Source organism: Triturus cristatus, chromosome 3_1 (assembly GCF_964204655.1).
Source record: "Triturus cristatus chromosome 3_1, aTriCri1.1, whole genome shotgun sequence".
Lineage (NCBI taxonomy): Eukaryota > Metazoa > Chordata > Amphibia > Caudata > Salamandridae > Triturus > Triturus cristatus.
The window spans coordinates 245,725,645-245,750,875 of record NC_140583.1 but is presented as its reverse complement, the minus strand read 5'-3'; the positions used below and the strand labels follow the sequence as shown (position 1 = coordinate 245,750,875).

At 45.7% G+C, this 25,231-nt stretch overlaps 1 protein-coding gene across 2 annotated transcripts in view; it reads left to right on the top strand.

The window, feature by feature from the left end:
* The window catches only part of LOC146860022 (uncharacterized), a 269,057-nt gene that overhangs the window by 125,187 nt on the left and 118,639 nt on the right, over positions 1-25,231 (top strand). For both annotated transcript variants that reach the window (XR_014978762.1, XM_085643785.1), the window contains exons 7-9: positions 4,411-4,539; positions 6,281-6,406; positions 13,080-13,184. Coding sequence is in view for 1 of the 2 variants with exons in the window: in XM_085643785.1 (XP_085499911.1) it covers positions 4,411-4,539; positions 6,281-6,406; positions 13,080-13,184 (360 nt within the window). In the remaining variant the exon portion in view is untranslated. The remainder of the gene's footprint in view (positions 1-4,410; positions 4,540-6,280; positions 6,407-13,079; positions 13,185-25,231) is intronic.

The following is a 25,231-nucleotide window of genomic DNA, read 5'->3' as shown; positions in this document are numbered from 1 at the left end:
TATCAATGTCAGGATGTGGTGCATAGTTCGCCAATATCGGCCATGTTGCTCCTGGTCTTCCTAAAGGACCAAGCCTTGTTCTTTTTCTTGAGTGGGGTAGGGTGCCAATAGCCCAGAAAATATGTTTCTGGTAGGTAAGCAGAATTTCAATCTCCTCAAACGGAGTGAAGACCGCTGGAGACTCTTCATGTAAGTAATAATGAAAAGCGTTTGTTACAGCATTTGCTGCTGGGAATGTAACCCAGGAATAGAATACCTCTGTTTGGAAATCTTCTTGTACCTCTATCACGAAAATTACTACACCTCTTCTGAGTGGTAACCCATTTTTGAGTAGTTTAACTGTCAGAGTATGTCTTACATTGGCTGCAATCTCTATTGCATTGGCATCTTTCTCCTCTTCTGAGCGATTAAGTGCCTGGTCTAAATCTCCTGTTTCTGTAGTCATTGTGTTTAAGACACTAAATGACTGTCCAAGGAAATTAAGATAAGGTGTTTTGTACAATTGTGGGAAAAATGTCCTTTAAGCTTAATTAACCAGCAGCCAATAAATAGGATATTTCGCCTACTCAGCTGTGGCGGAGTTTTTGCGCCCACCCACTCCAGACGTCTCTGGTTTTTGTGAGTTGGGGTCTCTGAGAATAAGCACGACTGAGCTACTCAGATTCTACTGTTAAATAAGTACCAAACCAAATGTTGGGGGTGCCATGTAGTGTAGTTCCTATAGTACCCCTGCAGGACCTGCGCTTTTGGACAACATACACTGTGGGTCGGGTGGTAGACTGACTCTGTGCACCCCCACTGCATATGTTAGCCTTATTTTGCATTAGCTAGCTCACAGTGCCACTAGAATCTCCTTTTATCAGAGAGATTCGTTTTTGGCAATGATTAAGCTATAGGTGGCTGCCGACTATTAAGTGTTATGGTATTAGTATTAGTGTGGGCCAGACAGTTATATATGAATTGACACTGAGTGATTGTATTTTGCCTGATCCAGTGTGCACATCCTTCACACTTGGACTGGTGGGCTAATATTTTACTTTGCCAATGCAGTTTTTCTTTTTAATCTGTATCCTTTTTTAGATTCTCGCCTAGGCAGCGCTTGCGCTGTCTCTTCGAGTCATGCTGTATTCAGGATATGTGTATAAACAGGACTCTTACGTGCATGAAAGCTCTCACAGGAAGTGCTCCTTGGATGGCCATCCAGGCGATGTCTTCGTGCTGGTTGGTCAGGCTCTTGGATGCAACGTTTCCCAAATGTGGTCCATTGTGGCAGAGGGGAGAGCGCCAATCAGTTCGCTGATGTCCTTTGCTCCTATCTGGCATTGGACAAGCTTCAGGGTCCATGTGGCGGGGGCGGCAGCCTCCAGCCCGAACTTCTTCACAAACTTCTCCACTTCCTTGTAGAACCACGGGGTATCCCATTTGTACAGGACAGCACTCACCCACTCTACCCATCCGAGGCGCTTCCACGTTGGTAACAGGAAGAATCGTGCCATCAGAAAGCCGGCTCTCGTCCTCGGGGTGCTCCTCATGCATCGGCACATGAAGATTCCCCTCAGGACGGTGGCAATGTCGGGCACTCCCTTGCTTCCATTTTCGTGGGTCTTGAACATCACTGCCCTCTTCACCCTATCCATCTTTGAGCTCCAGATGAAGTAGAAGATCATTCTCATGATGGCCCTGGCTGTGTGGGACTGCAAAGACCATACTTGGGCGACCTACTGGAGCACTGGCAGGGTCTTGTTCCGCAGGACCAAAGACATCCCTTTGATCGTCAGCTTGCGGTACTGCACCTACTACATCTCACATTTATATTAGATCTTCCATAAATGTTCCTTCATCAGCTCCACATAGAGTACAACCTAATCTGGAATTATTATAATAATTGTTTTGTCACAGTTCAAACCTACTAATTGTATATATGGACACAGCTATTTATTTGTACTTGGGGTACTGTCTTGCATGCATGCATTATGGGTAGGGTGATTTTACCATATCTTCAAAGTTTATGATGCTCACTACGGACCTCTAGGAGTAGCTTGCGGTCCTGCACCTAGACAAGCAGTGCTGGTGCCTTGCTCACTAGGGACCTCTAGGAGGAGCTTGCGGTACTGCACCTATACATGCAGTGCTGGTGCCTTGCTCACTAGGGACCTCTAGGAGGAGCTTGCGGTACTGCACCTATACATGCAGTGCTGGTGCCTTGCTCACTAGGGACCTCTAGGAGCAGCTTGCGGTACTGCACCTAGACATGCAGTGCTGGTGCCTTGCTCACTAGGGAGCTCTAGGAGCAGGTTGCGGTACTGCACTGAGACATACAATGCTGGTTCCTGGCTCACTACGCAACCATTTGCAATGCACTAGGTCTCGCATTACTGAAGTATGAGCTATTGGCATTGCATTATTATTTGCAATACCAATACCTCAAACTATCAGTAATGCGAGACCTATTGCATTGTAAATGCTTGTTATTTTTAGTCATCCTTTTGTATTTAAACTATGCTTTAAGCATACAGTAATTCAAAGCCAACAGTACCTTTTTGGTGAGCTAGTAAGAATTTTATTTTCTTATGATGTGCATGAAAAGTAAAAAAGGGTGTCTATATGTATTCTAAGAACATCTATCTGCTAGGAACTGAACGTGCTGTTTCCATTAAATGAAATGAAATCGTTGATTTCTTTTTAAATGTAAAGTGTTTATTGCGAGGATATGGCTGCCATGTTTAGGCAGCAGCATGTTTTATTTTGTCTTCTATTTATTTCTGTAGTAGCTGCTTGCATTAAATGCATTAAAATAATAATTGCACCAGCTTGCCAAGGCCAGACCTGCAGGCTTTGCCAGTGCTGGTCCTACCACAAGGATGATATGTCTTACTGACTAAGTTTTGGTGACTTGGACATTGTCTTGAATTGAAGGCCTAATTCAATAGTTTCCTTATTGCTGCCTGTAGTGCTGTGGGCACTCACCTTGATGATTAGTGTGACTAGTGCAGGAGCCTTTCCTAGCTAGGGGTGCAGCTGGTCTGGTGGCTCTGTCATTGTTGCTGGGTGTGGAGGACACTTGTGAAGGTCTCTAATTGCACTTCTCAGTCTGAGAAGCTTCTTAAGAGCGGCTTTTTGATCTTGTGTGGGATGCTTCCCTTCCTCGGCTTTGTAGAGGTGTAAGAGATGTTGTGAAGTCTAACTCTTTTCCCTGTTTTGTGGATACATAGGGCCTCATGTAGGTAGCCAAATACCGGTCGGTAACGGCCGATTTTCGGTAAATATACCGTTACCGACCGGTATTTTGGCTATTGGTATGTAGGGGGACAATTATTGGTTTCGGAATTTACCGAATCGGTAAAATTACCGATTCGGTAATAATACCGAATCGGTAATGTTACCGAATCGGTAACTTTTCCGAATCGGTAATTTTACCGATTCGGTAAATTCCGAAACCAAAATCGAGATGTAGGGGGAGTGTGTGGGTGTGTTTAAGAGTCGGTATTTACCACCAACTTATAGTTGGTGGTAAATAATCAATGTATGTGTTTATGCATTTTTACGCGCGTAGCAGTGTGCAATGTGGCATACATACATGCCCTTAGGGCATGTATGTGTGCCACATGTGTACACATGGCCGAATCAGGGGTGCAACAGGGTGTCAATGTGACACCCTGCCACCCTTGCATGTGTTCACCACATTACCGAATCGGTATTTACCGATTCGGTAATGAGGCATACCTTCCCATCAATGGGAAGGTATGCCTCATTACCGAATCGGTAAATACCGATTCGGTAATTACCGAATTGTAACGAATCGGTAAAAAATACCGACTCATTACCTACATACGAGTTACCACTTCTAAAATACCGATTCGGTATCGTTCGGTATTTTAGAAGTGGTAACTGGTATGCTACCTACATGAGGCCCATAGTCATTAATTGATTCCAGAATAATTTAGAAGATAGGGCTTCTCTAATACCTCATAGTTATGTTATTTTGTCTCAACATCCCTTGCTCTGTCCCTCTCTTTTCTCATCCCTCTAACGTTTTAAGAGTGCTTCACCATTTCTCTCGCTCACTTTGACTTAGAGTCTTGTATTTGCACTTTCGTCATAATTTCACCTTCTTTTACCCAGCAGTATTTATATGGCACAAACGTATCCGAAAGTCAGCGGAGTGCTGTACAGGGTCAAAGGCAAAGACGCAATCAACATATGATTGGAGAAGAAGCTGGTTTCTTTCTCTTTCTCGGCCGCTCTCTCTCTTACTCATTGTTCTCTTTTTATTATTCAGTTTCCTATCACTCTCTCATACTCTCTCTCTCGATAACTTGCTTTTACTGGATCCCTGTATCCTGTTTCTTTTACTAATGTGCTCTCCTAATGTGACTCCCCACTTCCTGATCCACCATGTCTTGTAATTAGCAGGTGAAGGACGAGCTGAGCAAGGACCTCAGGACAGTGCGGGACAACCTCCACTACTACAGGAACCGCGCAAAGGTCCTAGAGGCAGAGCGGGACGAAGCCCTACGGCAGCTCAACTTGATCAAAGAGGTGTGTTTCCAGGAGAGCTTCTGTGAGCCAGATATGACCATCTGAGAACTGTCTCAGAATATTGCTATTACTGCCACCACCATCAACCGCATCACCATCACTCATATCACTAACTCATCTCTCCATGGTAACCTTCCTAACCACCACTGTAAGCTGATCTTCACTATTATATCCCTTCAGTAACCCTTCCACCACTAAACAAAGTATCACCCAAAGCGCCACAAATGTACCATTTTCTCCATCACCCCGGTTACTGCTCAGTCATCAACATTACGTCACTAGCCCCAAAATCACCAACCCAGAAACCAAACAACCCGGTGGCACCTGCTCTCCCATTAAAAGAGTTCAAAAGCTTCTGTAGGGGAGCCGGCCACACCCCTGCAAAGGTTCTCCCAGTGCCCAGTGTCCAATCAAGGAAAGAGATAGCCGCACAATAAAGCATAACACAGTTACTTTTGTTTCCATTTCTGAGGAAGCCTTGTACAATTGAGACCTTTGCGTGGTGCGGGGATAGTGGAGTGACATCAATGGGGATGAGATGAGTGTGCGGTCTGCATTCACTAGAGATTCTCTTTTTTGTTTTGTCACCTAAAGCTGTTCACACATGTGAATAGCCTTTCATATTGCACGAATAAGTTGTACACAGAGTTCGTGCATTGGTTCAGCAATTTAGGGACAGTCTAGTAACTGGAATAAAGTACCCCAAATGTGTGTAATGCAGACAAGAACCAACCTTTCCATGAATCTTCGAAGGCATATAGTCACGTCAGTCTGGTGACTCCCAGTATGCTAATTCGGTTAGGTTGCGGTACTTTTTTCCCATGAATAACATCACTGAACCTTCTTTGCAATGACTATCCGAGCCAATTTTGTATCATTCCCAAAGATGGAAACATTGTTGCTTTCATTGTTTTACAAACCGTCCCTGAATATGGTAAAAGGGCCATCGAGTGCAGAGAAAAAACGCTCTTTTGACCCGGCCCTGCATCACTAGCATTCACCACGAATACGTTTTGTCAAAGTTTTCTTTGGTTCTGAGACGTGCTGTGTCATGATTCAACGGATGGCCCATTTAAAACGCATTGGAACTAATGGATATCTGTGGAGAAGAGAGCGGAGGGAAGGGCTGCTGTGTTACAGTATATTATGTCAACATGAAACTGATCTTTTTTACAAAAAATAATAAATGGATACAGTTGCAAAATAGAATTTCTGCTCTTCCTCTTCATCACTTTTATACTTTCCTTCCCCACCATTCTGAAAGTAAGGGTCACAGGCATCCACTTTATCCACCCCTCAGTACCCATGGGTGTGTCAGCCTTGTATATACTTCAGAGCTTCACAGTTCCCTCTCTCCTCCTAACTTTAGTGCTTAATTAGTGCCGGTGGTTTCCAGTGCTCAGCTCCGGCACTTAATTGTCAACGCCAGCACTTATGACAACTTGACACATGGTGGTGCTGTTTGTGTAATTTGGAGATGAGAACAACAACAGTTGTTTATTAGTTCAATATATATTAAAAACGACTAAAACATACCGCCCAAGCCATTTATAGCTTTGGAGGCCTGGAATTGTCTGAATTGTCTCACTTGTAGGAGTGTGATAAATTAATAGTTGTGTTGTTCCTGGTTGCACCGGCAGGGGAGTGGGGGGATGCGTTGTGAAAGCTGCTATTGCCTCCTGATGAGGGCCCTGGCACCTTTTTCTTTTACAAACTAAGCTTGTCTTGTCTTGGTTTACAGGGACAGCAGCTGGCCTTCACCCAGACTCAAGTGGCAAATCAGAGGGTGACAGAGTCGCTGCAAGCGCACAAGGACCTCCACGAGGAGCTGGCAGAACTCCGCACAGCCTACAGCAACACCAGCCTGGTACTGCGTGCCTACCTGTCCTATCTAGACACTGTCAGGACATTCCTGGAGAGAACCTTAAGCCAGAATCAAACAGACAGAGCAATCTGACACGCAGGGCATGATTCACAAAGCCATTTTCAGCAGTAAACCTATGATTAAGGATGATAATAGCTTAATTTACGCCTGTGAGGAATTCACAGGATAATCCACAGGCGTAAATAGCTTTATTACATCAGGGTGAGCAGCATAGCAAGGGTGCCTTGGGTCCTAATGCAAGAAAGGGAAATTGCCCCATCCCCCATTTTGTAAGTAAAAAACCCAGCTTCTATAAGGTTTTAGTGGGCCCCTAAGATCCTTGGGCCTCGGTGCCACTTCACCTGCTGCACTATTGATAGCTAAGCCCGTGATCAAGGTTGGTGGTTAGAAACGAGATTATGAAGTAAACCAACCATAACGAAACAGTAACTTCACTGATGATGATGGTACAAATGTTAAGAAGAGAAGATGCCAGGTGATGAGGTTGAGGGAGATATTGGAATTGGTTCCCTCTCTCATGTAGCCCCTGCTTGTCCCCACTTGTCCCAAACGAGGACAGTATCTGACATCATTAGATTTCAATATGATCTGTAATTGAGAAGGAGATGGCCACGGTGTGATCCATGGGATGGTGGCAATGGGGGTTGTGAGGCACAGCTGCATACCAGTCACTGGGTCATCCAAATACAACACCTAGAGGCAATCATGAGGAGTGGCATGTCCAGGCTTGCGGAGCTCAACCTAGTGAGTGACCTTCATTCTCAGGGTATGTACTGCCTGAATACAGGCTCCTTTGTCAGACTCTGTTGAATCAGAGGAATATCTCTTGTATCTACATGTAAATCAAGTCCACACAAAGTTTAGTAGCAGCCCCCATCAAAATTAGAGATGCACTTATGACATCAGGCTCAGATCACTATAATGAAGTACTAAAGCAAAAAAAGTGCCTTATAACCAACCGCTCTCCATGCTTTTGTAGGGCACCCTCAAGCATTGCAGTAAGGTTTAAGTGGTCCATCATCTCACAGTAATCTCTTCAGCTTGGCAAAAGTCATAGGAACTTTCCATATCTGATCCATGGTTCAAGAGGTTCTCCCCATATAGTACCAGCAGGCCCACAGCTGCACTCTATCAGTGTCAAACCCCAGCATCACTCTTCTTCCTTATGGCAGCATGCTGAAATCAGGGCTCTTTCCACATACATGCGTAGCTGGCAGGATACTGTACTTATTCGCCCTGCTTTCACTCCCTTGGACAATGACTTTCAAAACAGGTTTTGCAAGCAGAAAGCTCTAATTTTTCTTACAAATGCCAAAGAAAAAGGTATATTATATATGAAAATTATTCCATTACCTCTTAATACACATTTTGGGGCCTATTCACAAACTGCATCTTGTAGTACATTTAATAGTACTACAATAGTAGTATTAAACTACGACAAAATGCTATTTCCAGACCTGCAAGTGTAAATTATCACCTTCACCTCTCCTTCTTTTCCATGTGGAGATCCTCACACATGTATGTTTACTTCTGAGGGCCCGATTCCGATCCGGTTAGGAAAGCATTCCCACCTAGGGCCGATTACGATGTGGTTAGGAAGGCCTCCTAATGTCATTGGCTCCTTCCAAATTGGATCGAGAACATGTCTTCCCGACCGAGGGCCAGATTACGATGCGGTTAGGAACATAGGCTCCCATAGAAGTCAATGGGAGTCCAACCAAATCGTATCTGGAAGCATTCGGATGCATCATACTCGGTCGGGGGACACTCACGATCGAGTCGGTAGGGAACCATTTCCAAACCAATTAGATTGTGAAGATTTCCTAACCGCATCAGAATCAGGCTCTTAGTAGTAAATGTGGGATGGACCGGGGGCGGGGGGTGACTAGAAAAAGGGCATATTTACCTTTAAATTTGAGGGGTTTAGGGAGGAATAGGTAGGGTTTTATGGAGGGAAAGACACACACCCACAAAAAGGTGAGCTCATTGCTATTCACAAACTGCACTTCTAAAGTTTACTGCAGCTAAAAAGGACCCAAAACACTAGTAAATGTACTCCAGCTCAGAGTTGGAGTAAGTCTAGCACATGGTACTGCAACACCCTCCCATAGAAAATAATGGAGGTAGGGACTTAAAATAAAAGCACATATGAAATAATGATAAGTTAAATTAAAATGATTTTAAAATATACATTATTTTTAATGTTAAAAAACATCTAAAAAAACATATTTATTATTTTACTATAAAATAGCCATTTTTTTTCCTGCAGTCCCATGGGAGTCCTGTGGGATCACGAGTCCTCTAAGGGCTGCCAGCAACATTTTTCTTCATGTTGCTGGCAGCCAGTCGGAGAGCTCTCTCCCACGAGTCTGACTCCTGCGGAGTGAAATGGCAAGAAGGTAAAAAAAAGCCCCTTCGGCCAATCAGAAGGCTGTCTTTTTTTAAACTGGGTTCCAAGGACTCTAGCAAGAGTCCCTGGAACCCTACCATCTAGATATACAAATCATTTTTAGACTTAATATCCTAAAAACTACTGAACGGATTTACACCAAATCACAAAAAATACACTTTCTGGACGAAGATCTAGCTCTCTGTCAAATTTGGTGTAATTCTGTTCAGCAGGTTTTGCGATAGTGCTTCTTTTGATGTTAGATACATGTTCAAACACTGTATTCTCAGGACACCCCCGTGCCGCAGGGCCCCCAGCTGTGTGAGCCCCCTCGTGTGCCCTGCTGCTGCTCGCAGACTCGTTTTGCCCTCTGCCTGCCTCGCACTGTCCCCCAGCTGTGTTCTAGATCCTTTCTGTTATCTCTGCATTTTGTAATTGTTTTTGTGCATAACTGTTGTGATTTTAGGTGATTGTTGTGTCTGCCCCGCTCTCCGGTTTCCGCAGTCGTCCTCGCGGCCACGCCCCTTTTTCGTGTCCTCCCTGCTCCCGCCTCCCAGCTGCTCCTCCATCCCACTTGTCCATAAATGGCGACCGCGCGGCGCAGGTGAGTGTGACCTGTTCTCAGGACACCCCCGCGCCGCACGGCCCCCAGCTGTGTGAGCCCCCTCGTGTGTCCTGCTGCTGCTCGCAGACTCGTTTTGCGCTCTGCCTGCCTCGCACTGTCCCCCAGCTGTGTTCTAGTTCCTTTCTGTTATCTCTGCATTTTGTAATTGTTTTTGTGCATAACTGTTGTGATTTTAGGTGATTGTTGTGTCTGCCCCGCTCTCCGGTTTCCGCCGTCGTCCTCGCGGCCACGCCCCTTTTTCGTGTCCTCCCCGCTCCCGCCTCCCAGCTGCTCCTCCCTCCCACTTAGCCATAAATGGCGACCGCGCAGACGCGCAGCTGTCACTCGCAGCGGGAGTGCCGATTGTGCGCCAAAGGCAAGCCCGTCTGCGCCCGTCCGCGCCTGGACCGCGCCCAGTGCCGGAACCCCTGGCCCCCGCCGATGCAAGACTACCCGACGGACCTACGACGCCGCCACTCTCTACGCACTCCACCTGAAGTGCATCCTGCTCAACACCCGCTCCGTCCACAGGCACGCCGTGGAACTCTGGGACCTACTCGACGCGACAGCACCTGACGTCGTCTTCCTCACCGAAACCTGGATGAACGCCTCTTCAGCGCCCAACATCGCCACAGCCATCCTGGACGGATACAAGATCACCCGGAAGGACCGCATCAACCAGACGGGAGGAGGCATCGCCATCATACACAAGAACACCATCCGCATCTCGACTAACTCTGACGAAACCTTCACCGCCGCCGAACACCTGCCAGATACACACTGACCCCAAGACCACCCTCCGAGGCACCCTCATCTACAGACCCCCGGGACCACGCACACAATTCAGCGAATACATCGCAGACTTCATCAGCCCGTACGCCCTCCCCTCCGCTGACTACATCCTCCTAGGGGACCTCAACTTCCACCTGGAGAACAACAACGACAGGAACACCACCGCCCTGCTGGACAACCTCGCCAACCTCGGACTCAAGCAACTGGTGAACACCCCCACCCACTACGCCGGCCACACGCTTGACCCCGTCTTCTCATCCAGCAAGCACATCTCCTTCAGCCACGCCACCGGACTCCACTGGACCGACCACAGCTGCGTCCACTTCAGCTTCAGAAGAACTACGACCCACCACCACCCGCAACAGGCCCCCCGCCGGAGCTGGAGCAAGATCACCGCCGAGCAGCTCACCGCCTCCCTCAGCCAGAACACTCCCGCCAGCACAACGGACCCCAACGAAGCAGCCAGCAACCTCACCAAGTGGCTGACCACCTGCGCCGATGACCTCGCACCACTAAAGAACCCTCCCAGCAGACCCGGCAGCAAGAAAACCCCCTGGTTCACCAACGAACTCAAGGAATCCAAGAAAAACTGCCGCACCCTCGAGAAAGCCTGGCGGCATGACCAGACCACAGACAACAGGACCGCCCTCAAGCACGCCACCCAAAAACATCATCAGCTGATCCACGCCACCAAGAAGTCGGCACTCAAAGAACGACTTGACAACAACGCCCACGACAGCAAGGAACTCTTCAGCATCGTCAAAGAGTTCTCCAACCCCAGCGCCGGATACAACGACATCACTCCCTCGCAAGACCTCTGCAACTCACTCGCCTCGTTCTTCCACCGCAAGATCGCCGACATACACAACAGCTTCGACGCACAGACAACGCACCCTACCACCGAACCAATGCCCGCCACCACCACCCTCTGCAACTGGACCCCGATCAGCACCGAAGACACCATCCGCACGATGAACTCCATCCACTCCGGATCTCCAACCGACCCCTGCCCACACCACGTCTTCAACAAAGCCGACGCCATCATCGCACCCCATCTCCGGGACATCATCAACTCCTCCTTCCACACCGCCACCTTCCCGGAGAGCTGGAAACACGCCGAGCTGACCGCCCTCCTGAAGAAACCAACGGCAGACCCCACCGACCTCAAGAGCTACCGTCCCATCTCGCTCCTTCCTTTTCCAGCCAAAGTCATCGAGAAGACCGTCAACAGACAGCTTGCCGCCTTCCTCGAGACAAACGGCTCCCTCGACCCCTCGCAGTCCGGGTTTCGGGCCAACCACAGCACCGAGACCGCCCTAATCGCAGCCACCGACGACATCAGAACCCTGATCGACAACGGGGAAACAGCGGCCCTCATCGTCCTGGACCTCTCTGCGGCGTTCGACACTGTCTGCCACCACACCCTAGTGAAGCGCCTCAGTAACATTGGAATCCGAGAGAAAGCATTGGAATGGATCATCTCGTTCCTCGCCAGAAGAACCCAGAGAGTCCGCCTCCCCCCCTTCAGATCCGAGGACACCGAAGTCATCTGCGGCATACCACAAGGATCTTCACTCAGTCCAACCCTCTTCAACGTCTACATGAGCCCCCTCGCAGCCATTGCACGCCAACACAACCTCAACATCATCTCCTATGCCGATGACACCCAGCTGATCCTCTCCCTCACCAACGACCCCACCACCGCCAGAGCCAACCTACACGAAGGGATGAAAGACGTCGCCGACTGGATGAGGAACAGCCGCCACAAACTGAACTCGGACAAGACGGAGGTCCTCATCCTGGGATCATCACCCTCCGCCTGGGACGACTCCTGGTGGCCCCCGGCCCTGGGCACCGCTCCCAAACCAACAGACCACGCACGCAACCTGGGCTTCATCCTGGACTCCTCCCTCTCGATGACCAGACAAGTCAACGCAGTCACATCTTCGTGCTTCAACAACCTGCGCATGCTCCGCAAGATCTTCAGATGGATCCCCACCGAAACCAGGAAGACCGTCACCCAAGCACTCGTCACCAGCCGACTGGACTACGGGAACACCCTCTACGCCAGAACCACAGCAAAACTTCAAAAAAGACTCCAACGCATCCAGAACGCCTCTACACGACTCATCCTGGACATCCCCCGACACAGCCACATCACCGGACACCTGAGAGACCTGCACTGGCTCCCCGTCAGCAAGAGAATCACGTTCAGACTCCTCACCCACACACACAAGGCTCTCCACGACCTGGGCCCCAAGTACCTCAATGACCGCATGACCTTCTACACGCCCACCCGCCAGCTACGATCGACCAGCCACGCCCTCGCCACCGTTCCACGCATCCGCAGAGCCACCGCCGGAGGAAGATCCTTCTCCTACCTAGCAGCCAGGACTTGGAACTTCCTCCCCACCCACCTTCGGCGAACCCAAGACCATCTCTCCTTCAGGAAGCAGCTCAAGACCTGGCTCTTCGAGCAGTGACATTTCCCCTTCCCCCAGCGCCTTGAGACCCTCCCGGGTGAGTAGCGCGCTTTACAAATGCCGTGATTGATTGATTGATTGGGTTCTTTGTCTTGTGTCTCTCCACCTACTGCTGGACCATAGCAGAGTCCTGTGTAACAGGGTCAGGGCTGAATTTTGATGATGAATGGCCAGCTATTTCAATCACTACAGCACTACAGTGAGCATTGCCCTTCAGTCAGATGTTAGAGCGATAGCCCCCGAAAGCTAATAGAGTTTTCAGGCATACAATGATAAATATAATTCGAAATGACTCAGTCACTTTGATTTACACATGCCGACTTCCTTTCAGAGGTCTAAAAGTTATGTGTGTCTTGATCAAGTATTCTCCCTCCGACCCCTCAACAGGAGAAGGAGCTGCTATCTTCCAAGGCTGTGCGTTTGGAGGAGAAGGTGGGGGATCTGACCATGAGGCTGAAGTCTGCTGTTTCTGACCGTGAGAGGTTTTTACAGGTGAGTGGCATGGCTCATGTTGGGGAGAAAAGAGAATTGTTGTAGTTTGTTGTTATTTTTTATTTGCTACTTATATAGCACTCAATCGACCATTGGTACGGCATCTCCATGTGGTAAATGATAGGTAAAACTGAGGTTTATAAAACTTAAAAACATTAGTACAAATATTTTTATGTTAAATTTATTTCCTATAAAGTAAATTGTCACATGTAGATTTACTCACATGTAAATTTAACCTTGTGAATAGCCCCATTGATTCCACCAGGATAGCATCCCTAATGGTTTTTATCTTCAAACAAAGAAAGTGGGCTTGATTTACAAACTGCATTTTGTAGTACATAAAGTAGTACTATTGTAGTACTACTTACTTACTACAAATTGCAATATAAAACATACGAGTAGAAATCTCAATGTAAGTTTACTACTTAGGGGCTGATTACTATGTCGTCAGGAAAGCATTCCCACCAAATCGTGTTAGGAATGCTTTCCGAATGATTCGTACTCGGGGAGTCCTACCGACCAATTACGATGTGTCTGGATGGTTACAGACTCGATTTCGGTCGGAATCCCATTGACTTCAAAGGAAACTTGTTTTTGGAACGAGAACACAGGCTGTCATTGAAAAAAGGAGTAAGTGGGGACAACCTTGCACCCTGTTGCGGGCATCCCATGGTGCCTGCCACACTGTGCATGGTTGGGGAGGGGGGTCCCCTGGGTTCCCCTATGGGCCCCATCTAGAGGCCTATGGGGGCCTGCTGCGGGCCCCCGAATTCTGATTCCCACAGCTGTTTTGTTTTGGCCAAACGGACTCGAAAAGGCTGTCCGAATCGGTCATCGTACTCACTCATTTGGAAACCGTCTCCAGTGGGCTGTACCATTCGGCTCCAAATGACTCGAGCTTCCTGAACCCATTCGGGACCGATTCGGACAGCCCAGACGGCTTCCTTGCATTGTAAGCGGTCGTCCGGAAAGGTGACCAATTTGGTTGGGAACATAGGTCCCAAATCTGATATGTAGAATCCAATCCCATTCGGAGCATTTCCTGACGACATCGCAATCGGCCCCTTAGTAGGAAATGTGGGAGGGACCAGGGGAGTGAATGGAAATTAGGAAATACTTACTGCTGAATGGGAAGGGTTGAGGTAAGGCTAAGGAGAGGTTTAGGGAGAGACAGACACCCACCCACAAAATAATAAGACCACTACTATTCATAAACTGCACTGCCAAAGTTTGTACAGCCAAAAAGTAACTGAAACATTTTAACATTATTTCCTAAGGGGTTCTAGCTTAAGTACCTACCTCCATTATTGTCTATGTTTGTGCACTGCAGTACCAGTGGTTGGCCAAGTGTGGTGCTGGACCTACACCAGGTCAAAGTTGGAGTGCATTTACTACTCTGTTCGGTCCTTTTTGGTTGTAGTAACTTTACACTTGACTCCCCCTCCTGTTTCAGCCGGGGGAAACATGTATGTCTACACTTTGTTGTAAATTTACACTCGGATATGGTGAATAGCCAAAAGTAGTACATTTACTACAAAGTATACCAGTAAATTTACATGTGTATATGTACTCACTTGTAAATCTGCCTTTGTAGAGGCCCCTGAGAGTTTATCAAAAAGATCCCTACTTTCAGAAACCGGCTAATTGAAGACCTAGATTTTTGAAGTTCAGTGACAAAATGAAAACAATCTTTAGATAAATTTGAAGCAGATGCAATCCACTAAAAAGCAGAAAACTATCTTTGCCTTCTTGCCTTTCAATTCTATAAGTAGTTATCTCTTTAAGATAGAACTCTTTAGTTTAACAGGAGTAATGTGACCGCTATTTCCTTTCTGCTTGGCAAGTTAATAATTGTTTTTAAAAACATCTTTACAATGAACACTGAGCGATCCAATCAATTGCGAATACACCACAGTAGTAATACAGACATCATAATTTGTGAAAGTTCGGTACATTCCCTTAAGGGTCACAACCAATTCAACTCAACTTGCAATGAACGTCTCAGGAGACACACTGAGGGGGCAGCACAAGGACTCCCTCTGGGGACATTTCACCTGCCACTACACCTCAAATTGATAATTTTAAGATTGTTAATTGAGGTTAGAATAAGGCTTTTCAGGTAGAGTTGGTGATAAGCTGTTTATTTTTATGGCACTGGAACCATTAGGTAATGAACAGAAGAAATGCATTTCATGAGATCGTTAAACAGGGATAGTAAGGTTCCCTGACTTTATGATGTAATTTTATGTAGAAAGTATCATTGTGAACGCCCAACATCTACCATATAGTTAAAGGATTTCTGGCTTCAGTGAACACATTGAAAAGCAAGTCCCCAGTGACGCTTAGTGCTGCAAACAGTAAAAAAACGGGATCTCAAAAAGATTGGCCAAAAGAAAGCGAATAGGATTGTACAAGGGGTCTCTCCTTGTGCCAATGTCCACAGAATGCTACAAATCCTTTCATGTTAAGAACCTTCATCCTGTTTGGTGGAGCCACAGTCTTAGTAGATGGGGTCAACGATGAGATTGGTTTTGGTGACTCTGTTATGCCGTTCCAACATGCAGTTTGCACTTTCTTCTAGTGAAAATGCTCCTCAACTGTTGATGTGCCATTCCCAATCTGTATCCAAATTTTGGTTTTTAACGAAAGATGTACAGGGCTCTTTAGAGTAAAATTTGTTTCTTGTATTGTATATGCCTGTTGATCAGTTAATTAAATTGTCTTTACGTCTTTTATTCCTCATAAACATACCGGTGGAAACGTGTTAAACTGCTGCGTCTTCTATACTGAATTTGTAAATTCTTGTGACGTCTTTGCTTTCATGCTTGAATTTTGAAGGGCAACTCCAAATGTTAAAATTGGGTAATTTTGTAAACATTAGTGTCTTTTTTCCTGGTAGATATTTATTCTGATTTGGGAATTTACCATTTTGATTGTGGTTTGCTTCTAAGAAGGTAATTATCAACCACAATTGATTACTGTTGGTTCCTTTTTAGACTTATGTTCTACGTCAAGATTCATAGCAACCTAGTGCATAAGATCCAACTGCAGCAATGTTCTCTTCTGTCTCTCACCGCTCCTACTAATGACCATAAATACTAGAACATGAGAACCAGTGGTAGAAGGGGGGATGTGTGAACTCTCACTTATCACTTCCGCTGTCAAAGAGGACTGCAGGGGTTGTGGATCTATACCAAAGAGAAGACTTAAGTAATTTGTAACTTGACATCGGAACCCTGAACATAACTTTAAATTTCAAAATGATATATCTCAGTAAAATCTGTGCATAACCAACTCTCGATGCTTTGACAGGGTACTCATAATTTCAATAAGCCAATAAATCTAAATAGCTATTAAATACATACACACTTACACTTCTCCCAATGTTCAGAATTACTACCTCAAACTGTGTCACTATACACTCTTTTGCATAGGATGAATATTGTTTCTACTTGACTGATGTGGAATTGGAAGAATACGAAATATTGTTAACATTCAATGATTCCTTGCATTCAACAACATATGCAGATATTGGAATTCTAATCCTGTGTGATGTGCATTAACAATTGCATATATATATGATATGTCCTCTTAGAATTAGTTGTTTCTTCCCAGAAACTCTTAGCAGAACGTAAAACCTAACGGGCTTATTTACAAGCCCTTTGCGCCACCTGTACGTCACCTTTCCCGTATTAAAAGTGACGTACTGGCGGCGCAAGAGGCTTGTAAATAAGTCCCTCAGTCTTTTAGAGTTCAAACAAGGGCTAAAAAATTGTTCTAAGTTCGTTTTCAAATAGCACATGACTTCAGAATACTTCTCTGAAAAAACATTGTGTCTATAAACCACAAATTAGGAAAGTAGAGGACTTGACACTTGTAAGCAAACATCCATTTAACGAGGTCTGTCTCTAGCAACCTTATAGTACAAATTGCGTGGCAATAGGAGATGTTATACTTGAAAAATCAAGATCGCCGATGTCTATTCTAGGAGCAATTGGCAAACTAGTTCAAAGTCAGTGCTCAACCGTTCCTGCGTCAGGTTCCGGACACCTGGCCCGGTTCCTTACTGCTGGGCTATGTCGATGAAGAAATTGGTGCACAGGTGCGATGAGTTGAAAACTGAGACGCGCTGGGGTCGATGCGGCGACGGTAAAACAGACTCCGTGTCGAGTACCCAGCTGTGAGCAGGTGATGCTTAGATTTCTTCTGCTGCACAGCACGGCCTGCGTTGGAGTTGGAAGAGGTGTCTCAGATTTTGGAAACACGGTGCTCAGGACTCTGGCTGCGGCGATCTTTTCAGCTGCATGGCAGTGGCTGTATCGATTCTTCGGTTGACCGTGGTAATGCATTGGTGTAGGGAGCTGGCTCTGTATAGCTAGCACCTTACTCTCTATTTTTGGTAGTGTGGGCGAGCAGTAAGGATTTATCAAAGGGTAGTGTTAAGCATTTGTTGTACACACTCAGGCAGCAAATGATGTCCAACACTCAAAGACTGAACTCAGCCCAATTTGTTTGTAGAAAAAAATATTATGTAGTTATTTTATTTCTAGAACCAAGCGAAGCCTGGTGCAGGTAAGTGAAATAATACTTTGAAAATTCTTATGCAGATATTTACAGTTAAATACAGGTTCAAATGCAGTTGGTTGAATTACAGGTAATTCAACAATCTGACATTACTTTTCAGTTACTTTACAGACTACTGTGCACATTACTCTCAGATTACTTTTTAAGTTACTTTTGCTAATCAGTGTGATATGTCTAGATATCACACTGAGACATCTCATAGACAAAAGGTAAGTAATTCACTTTTAGTACATTTGCAGTTTTTCAAGTTTTCATACAAAACAACTCCACACGTAAAACACTTTTCAAGAAAAGCAGTCAATGCAATCCTATGGGAGGAAATTGAGTTATCGGTTTACAGGTCAGTAGTTATTTGTGGGAGTTGATATTCTGATGTTAGAACCAGGGATCCCCCAGGGTCGAGAATGCACTCTCAGAACACCCTTAGCGGCACAGGGGCAGCCGGGTGCAGAGTGCTGAGGCCCAATGTTATCCAATGGGGGATGGCGGGCATCCGGTTGGTGGCTGCTCATGAGCAGGCCACAAGGTTGTGGGAGCAAAGCTCCTGGTGTTAGGCTCAGGGCAAAGGGGCATCTGAGTTAGCACCCAAAGTACACCTTCAGCAGTGGCGTAACGTAACTTGAGGGGGCCCCCCTGCAGGGTATGTGGAGGGGCCCCCTCCGGATTTAATCTGGTGCTCTCCAGCCGAAGTGTTGTGCTGAGGAGGCCCCCTGGAGTTTGGGGGCCCCCTGCACCGTGAGGGGTTGTGGGGGCCTGTGTTACACCACTGACCCGCAGCAATGCTGGGGCGGCTGGATGCAGGGTGCTGTTTTGGTGTCGGGTGCTGTGTTGATTTCAGTGCAGATTCATGGGTTGCAAAAAACACTGCAGGATTCTGGAGGTTACCACCGGTTGCAGAGGTAAGTTGGGATGCCTGAAGATGCTGGGAGACCGTTGGTTAGGCCACCCAAGGCAGTGGGACGTCAGCCAGGGGTGTCTTTAGGTGTCAGGTTTTCTTACCAGCTCCGGTCGCGGTCAGGGGGATCCTCCATAGAGTGTCTGCAGGCGTCAATTAGAGCTTCGAGGCAGGTCACCAGATCTCATGTCCAGATTGCCGGGGAGACCTCCTCGTGGTGTTGGGCCACTCAAACTCAGGCTGTGGGCGTCTGGTGCAGAGTGGTGCAGACTCATGGATTTGGCCAGAGCCAAAGTCTGTTGAGCAAATCCGGTGCTCCTGGGAGACAAAGTATTGATTTTGGAAGTCAGGGCAGGTCCTTCGGGTTCTTGAGGACTGCTGGCTGCAGGACACACCGGGAATTAGCTGGAGCAGGTTCGAGGTGTGGACAATCTGGTAGGGCTGGGGCTAAGTCAGTGGGCATCCTCCTCTTCTTAGTGCAGCACGGCTTCTTCGGTCCTTCTTCTTCTTTTCTTCTTGGTTGGTTCATGTCTGAGGAGGAAAGGTTCAGGGTTGCCCCTAAATACTATATTTAGGGGCGTTACAGGTAAGTAAAGGTCGGGACCAATGGATCCCTTCCTTGGGGTGTGTACACCCCCTATGATGCCACCCTCCAGTGGGAAGGGGGCATATGCCTTTCTATGATTTACTAGGTCCCCCCATCTGCAAGATGGCGGGGACTGAGAGTTGTCCCTTCCTCACTTGGTTTTCCTACTGATTCTCCTGCCCAAAGTGGGGGTCAGAACCGGTGGGGGCCAGTTGCTGGAAGCAGTAAATGGCTGGGGTAGCTCACAAATGCGGCAAACCTTTGGAGCTTCCCCTTCGTGGACCCTGCCCATCCTGATGGAGCAGGCTTGGCATCTCATCCCAGGATATGCATTGTTCCAGACCCCTTAGAGCAGCAGGCTCTTGACCCAGGGGTCCAGAAACATGTCGGTGGTGGCAGCTGGCGAGCAGCCACTCAGCCAGGATACTAGTGTTAGGTCGTTTTTCAGGGGATATCTCTAAGATGCCTTATGAGTGCAATTTCCATTGAATCCCACACTGGCATCAGTGTGGGTTTAATGTGCTGAGAAGTTTGATATCGAACTGCCCAGTTTTCAGTAAAGCTATTATGGTGCTGTGGCGTTTGTAATGACAAACTCCCAGCACCATATACTCCTAATGGCATTACTGCACTTGCAATGTCTAAGAATTGGCTTAGACACTGTAGGGGTACAGGGCTCATGCACCCGTACCCTCACCACTAGCATAGTGCACCCAGCTAGAGGAGTGGCTGACCTATGCCAGGGTAGTGGGTTGTAGGCATGGCACACAGGGATGTGTGCCATGTCGACTCTTAACTTTGTCCTGCACCAAAACATGCAGCCTGCAATGGCAGTGTGTGTGTAAAGGTACAGGGTCTTTAAGGGTGGTCCAATTAGTGCTGCAGCTTCTAGAGGCCTTCCCTGGCCACAGTGCCCATGGTACCTAGGGTACCATTTACAAGAGACTGACCTGTAGCCAAAGAGTGCCAATTGGGTTTTGTCCTAATGCAGTTTTAGGGAAAGAACATAGGCCCTGGGTAACTGTTTGGCAGGAACCCAGGGCACACTCAGTCAAAGTACATCAGCAGTTTGGCAAAAAGTGGGGGCAACCATGCAAAAAGAGGGCACTATCTTACACATGTTTTTTCAACTACATGGCAAGACTGTGGTGGGAAAAACAGGTGCTGAAGGTCAATGTGTGTATTTTCATGCTTCTTTACATCAAAACCACCTCCAAGGCTCAGAACTGGAATTGGCACCACTTGGCAGGTCAAAACTCCCAGCAGAGGAGTTCAGGGGCTGCAGGTGAAGTCGTTGATGGCCCCGAGACATCTTAAAAGGAGGCCAACACACAAAAGCCATTAGAGAACCTTGGCAAGCAGGATGAGGAAAGTAAAGTCCAGTCTTTCACTCTCCAAGACAGAAGCAGCAAGCAGTAGGCAAGTCCAACACAGCAGCAAGTAGAGTGGCAGTTACCCTACTACAGCTTATCCATCTCTTCTTCTTGGCAGACTCTCCTCTTAATCCAGATGTGTTTTAAGAATGTGGGGTTACATCTCCAGTACTTAAGCCAGTTTCTGCCTCTAAAGTAGGCAAACTGTAGAGGAAAGTCTTTGCAGTACACAAGACCCTGCCTTTCCCTGACCCGGCTCCAGACACACTACAGGGGGGTTGAGACAGCTTTGTGTGAGGACAGGCACAGACCTATTCAGGTGTCAGTGACAACACCTCCCACCACTATAGCTCAGGAAGGCCCATCAACCTCATGATGGGCCATCGGGATATGCAGGGCACACCCCAGCTCCCTGTGTGTGACTGTCTAGCGTGAAAACACAAACAGCCCAATTGTAAGTCTGAACAAGGCATGGATTAAACAGGCAGGCAGAGGCACAGAGTGGTAATGCAAGAAAATGCCCACTTCCTAAAAGTATATATAGAGAAAAAGGGCAACCCAATTTTCCCTCAGGGGATTGAGTAAACAGTAATATGATAGGTAACCCGCAAGGGATTTATTTACATAAATGTATTTGACCGATTTGTATGCAATTCAATATGATATCAGCAATTCATCTGACAGATATTTAAAGAAAACATAACTATTTAGAGAGGAAAAAGAACGATTTTAGAGCAGGTATGTAGATTAATAATTTTGTATTGAAAAAAAAATACATTTATATATACAATAGGGGTTCACAAAAAATCTATCTCAACATACATTGACAACGGTTTGTCTTGAATTACATATATCTTAGGTACCACAAGGCAATGTATAGAATGTCCAAATCCTATATTCTAACCTGTCCAGCAAACAGAACTAGGCTAACAAATAACACATTTGACAATAACTTTTAGAGGAAATTAGACAGTGCTTTGACTTTTCAGTCTCTGTCGCTGTAAATCAATGAGACTGCCTTCAGGACTGTGAATATTTCGAGATGATGGAAGACACCTCTCTGAGATCCCAAAATGGGCAATTTGTAAGTTAGACTGAGAGGACTTACTCCGATAGGAGTCACTAAAGATATTGTCACGGCTAATCGTGATATCAATGAAGATTGAGAAGTCCCTTCTGTCAATATCACAGAGACAAGGCTGTTTTATGAGAAATCTTTAGGCCGATACACACCAAACGTTAAATACAGCAAAAAAGTACCGATGTCAGGGTACAACATTAATGTCTCCTAATGGGTCGTGGCTTCCCCATGGCGCTCAAAATGAATTAGACTTTCTAAAAGGGGTATTTTCAAAAACGCAATTTAAAAACCAACTTCAATACAAAATGTATTTTTAAATTGTGAGTTCAGGAACCGCAAACTCCAAATCTCTATCTCTTCCCAATTGAAAGTTACACTTGTAAGAGGCTACAAGGTAGCTCCAATGATAACTTTTGGGTGAGATAATCCTTGCAACAGTGAGAAACGAAATTGGCAGTATTTCACTATCAAGACACGTAAAACACATCAGTACATGTCCTACTGTTCATATACACTGCACCCTGCTCATGAGGCTACCTTGGGCCTACCTTAGGGGTGTCTTGAATGTAGAAAAAGAGAAAGTTTGGGACTGGCAAGTGGGTGCACTCTCCAGGTCGACATGGGAGTTTAAAACTGCACTCACAGACACTGCAGCGTCAGGTCTGAGACATGCTTGCAGGGCTACTCGTGTGGGTGGCACAATCAGTGCTGCATGCCCACTAGTAGCATTCAATTACAGGGCCTAGGCACACACAGTTCACTTTACTAGGGTCTTACCAGTAAATCAAATATGCCAATGATGGACCACTTGCACTTTAGCACTGATAAGCAGTGGTAAAGGCCCAGATGCATCAAAGGGTTTTTCCCATTCTGTGTCTATGGGAAAATGTTTTGATGCATATGGCCCAAAGTGCCTAGAGTTCTAAAATCAGTAAAAATTAAATGCTGTACACAGTCAAAAACAGGTGGTCAGAAGCAAAATAAAAGACATGGGAAAAACACACCGAAGATGGCAGGTCAAACAAAAATAAATTATTGTCTAATCAGATACATGCCATTTTCATAATACCTTAATTAGTAGATGTGTAGTGGGCTGATTTAGATCTAAGACAGTAGTTTTATGCTCTCATGTCATTTTTGTGTATGAATAATGTGTAAAAACTGATGGCATCTAGTCAGACCAAAAGGTAGACATCTTGCTAAGGTATCCTTTACATCAGTCGTGTGTGATGGCAGGGTATGTACAGGGTATGTACAAACGTTTTAAGTTAAGCATCAACTTATTCAGTGATATGTGATGTGAAGGAGTCTTTTCCAAATATAATAGGTTTGTCATGCTGTGAATGTCCTAATTTATGCAATTTGAAAGGTAGGAGGTTACCAAAGTTGAGTGTATTATCATAACATTCTTTCTCTGCAGAATGCACATTTCTTTCCAAGTTGTAATTTTAACAGTAAGCAGGAAGGATCATATTTCATTTTTTGGATTTGCATTTATCAGGTTGTAAAATTCTTATTCATTGCATTATTAATACGCCTCTTTCAGAAATGTGTGCCTATTGAAAATGACAATATTGCTGTCCTTATACACCTCCTTATTGGTGTCTTGTTTTAGATTTTCAAATGTGTTCCTTTCAGTATCCATTTTTAAGGGCAGATTTTCATTTGTAGATCCTTGTCCAATGAATATGATCAACCATTAGCAAAGTTGGTTAAATGGTGGATTTGGTTTTAAAATGTTTAGTGTATGAAGGGTAGGGATCTATATCCAATTCCATTGCCATCATTTTTATTGTTGAGTTTAGAGGTTCTTTCTTCAGCGAGGCCGGGGTCGTATGGCCCACCGCTAGATCCTGTGCACCTATAGCTGTCTATAGTCTGTCACTGCTTGGTCTTGAAGGCTGTGAGTTTGAAGAACAATTTCAATTTCACAGTACATTTAAACAATTTTAGTTCTGTGTGTACGATATCCCAGGTATTAGCTGGGCATAGGGATAAACTTCTTTTGAGATTCTTAGGTCTGAGGAAGTCCATCCAGTTTCTTTTTATGCATGTGTTGATACTCCACTTGTTGTTGATATATATTCAGTTCAGTTACGAAATAGGTAACTGCACCTGCTCAATGTGAAACCGGCTGTCAAGTGAAATGTAAAACAGCTGAAACTGGCTTAAAAAGATGCTGAGTTTTATAAATTCTACATATGTTTAAATATGGACAGCACACATGTTAATATCTTGCAGTCAGCATAAAGATATTGACATATGATATTAGTACTCTCCACAGACCCAGCATTCCCTTCGACTCTCTCTCAATAAAGGAAGAAAAGAACAAAAAAAACTAAAATTCATCAGTTATGGTTAATTTATATTATATTATTTATAATAATAAATGAGATAACACCACACATACACTAACAAAGATATCCCACTGTATACATAGTTGTGTCATTTGTAATGTTATTGGTAAGGCCATGTCATACCATGGATGACTCTCTCTCTCTCTCTCTCCCTCTCTATAGCTATATCTATATATATATTTTTATATATATATTTTTATTACCTACTGGCGGTCGCCAGTAGGTAGTTATAGTTAGGACCCCTTTTCCATAGGAAATCCGCAACATTCTATTTTGAATAACTTTGGCGCCGGTCGACGAATCCTCGCGAATTTCTCAAAATAGGTGGGGCGCTACGCTCCGCTCCTTCCCTGAAAGTCTCGGGGGGATCCGTCAAGCGGGGGCTGAGATAAAAGGGGGGTCCCAAAACGCGTTTTTCCCATGCATTTTTCCATAGGACCTTTAGACAGGGCTACAGCCCGAACGGCTGAACAGAATTACTTGAAATTTGGCAGAGAGGTAGTCCTCAGGTCAAGGAAGTGCCTTTTGTAGGTTTGGTGTAAATCTGTTCAGTAGATTCTGAGAAAATAGCCTTTAAATCAATATATATATCTGAGCCAGCATACGGTACGCTTACCGTAAGCTTACCGTACGCGTACGGTGGCGTGCGCGAGCGCGATTCTGATTGGGTGTTAGATCTTAGTAAACATTCTAATCGGCCGAAACCAGGAAGCGGCGGCCGCCATTTTCTCTCTCGCACTGAGAGTAAGGTTGTTAAATAAAACCAATACACATGTAAAGGAGCTGTTTTGACAGCTCCCACACACATAGCCATGTTGAGGGAGTCCCCAAAGACCCCCCAAGGCCAAAAATGCAATTTTTATTTTTTCGCTAATTACGCCGATTACGCTTACCGTACGCGTACGGTAAAAAATATAAAAAAAAACAAACACTATCCACACTCTCCCCACCCCCTGTACTTTTGGTGGCCGCAGGCCACCAAATGTACAGAGCTTTTTAGAGGTGTGAAAAACCACAATATTTTTAACAAAAATAATAAAAGAAAAAATTATCCACACTCTCTCCACCCCGTGTGCAAATGGTGCCCGAAGGGCACCATTTGTGCATGGCTTATAAGCACCGTAAGCACAGTAAGCACCGCGTGCTTACTGTGCGCGCACGGTGCGCGAAG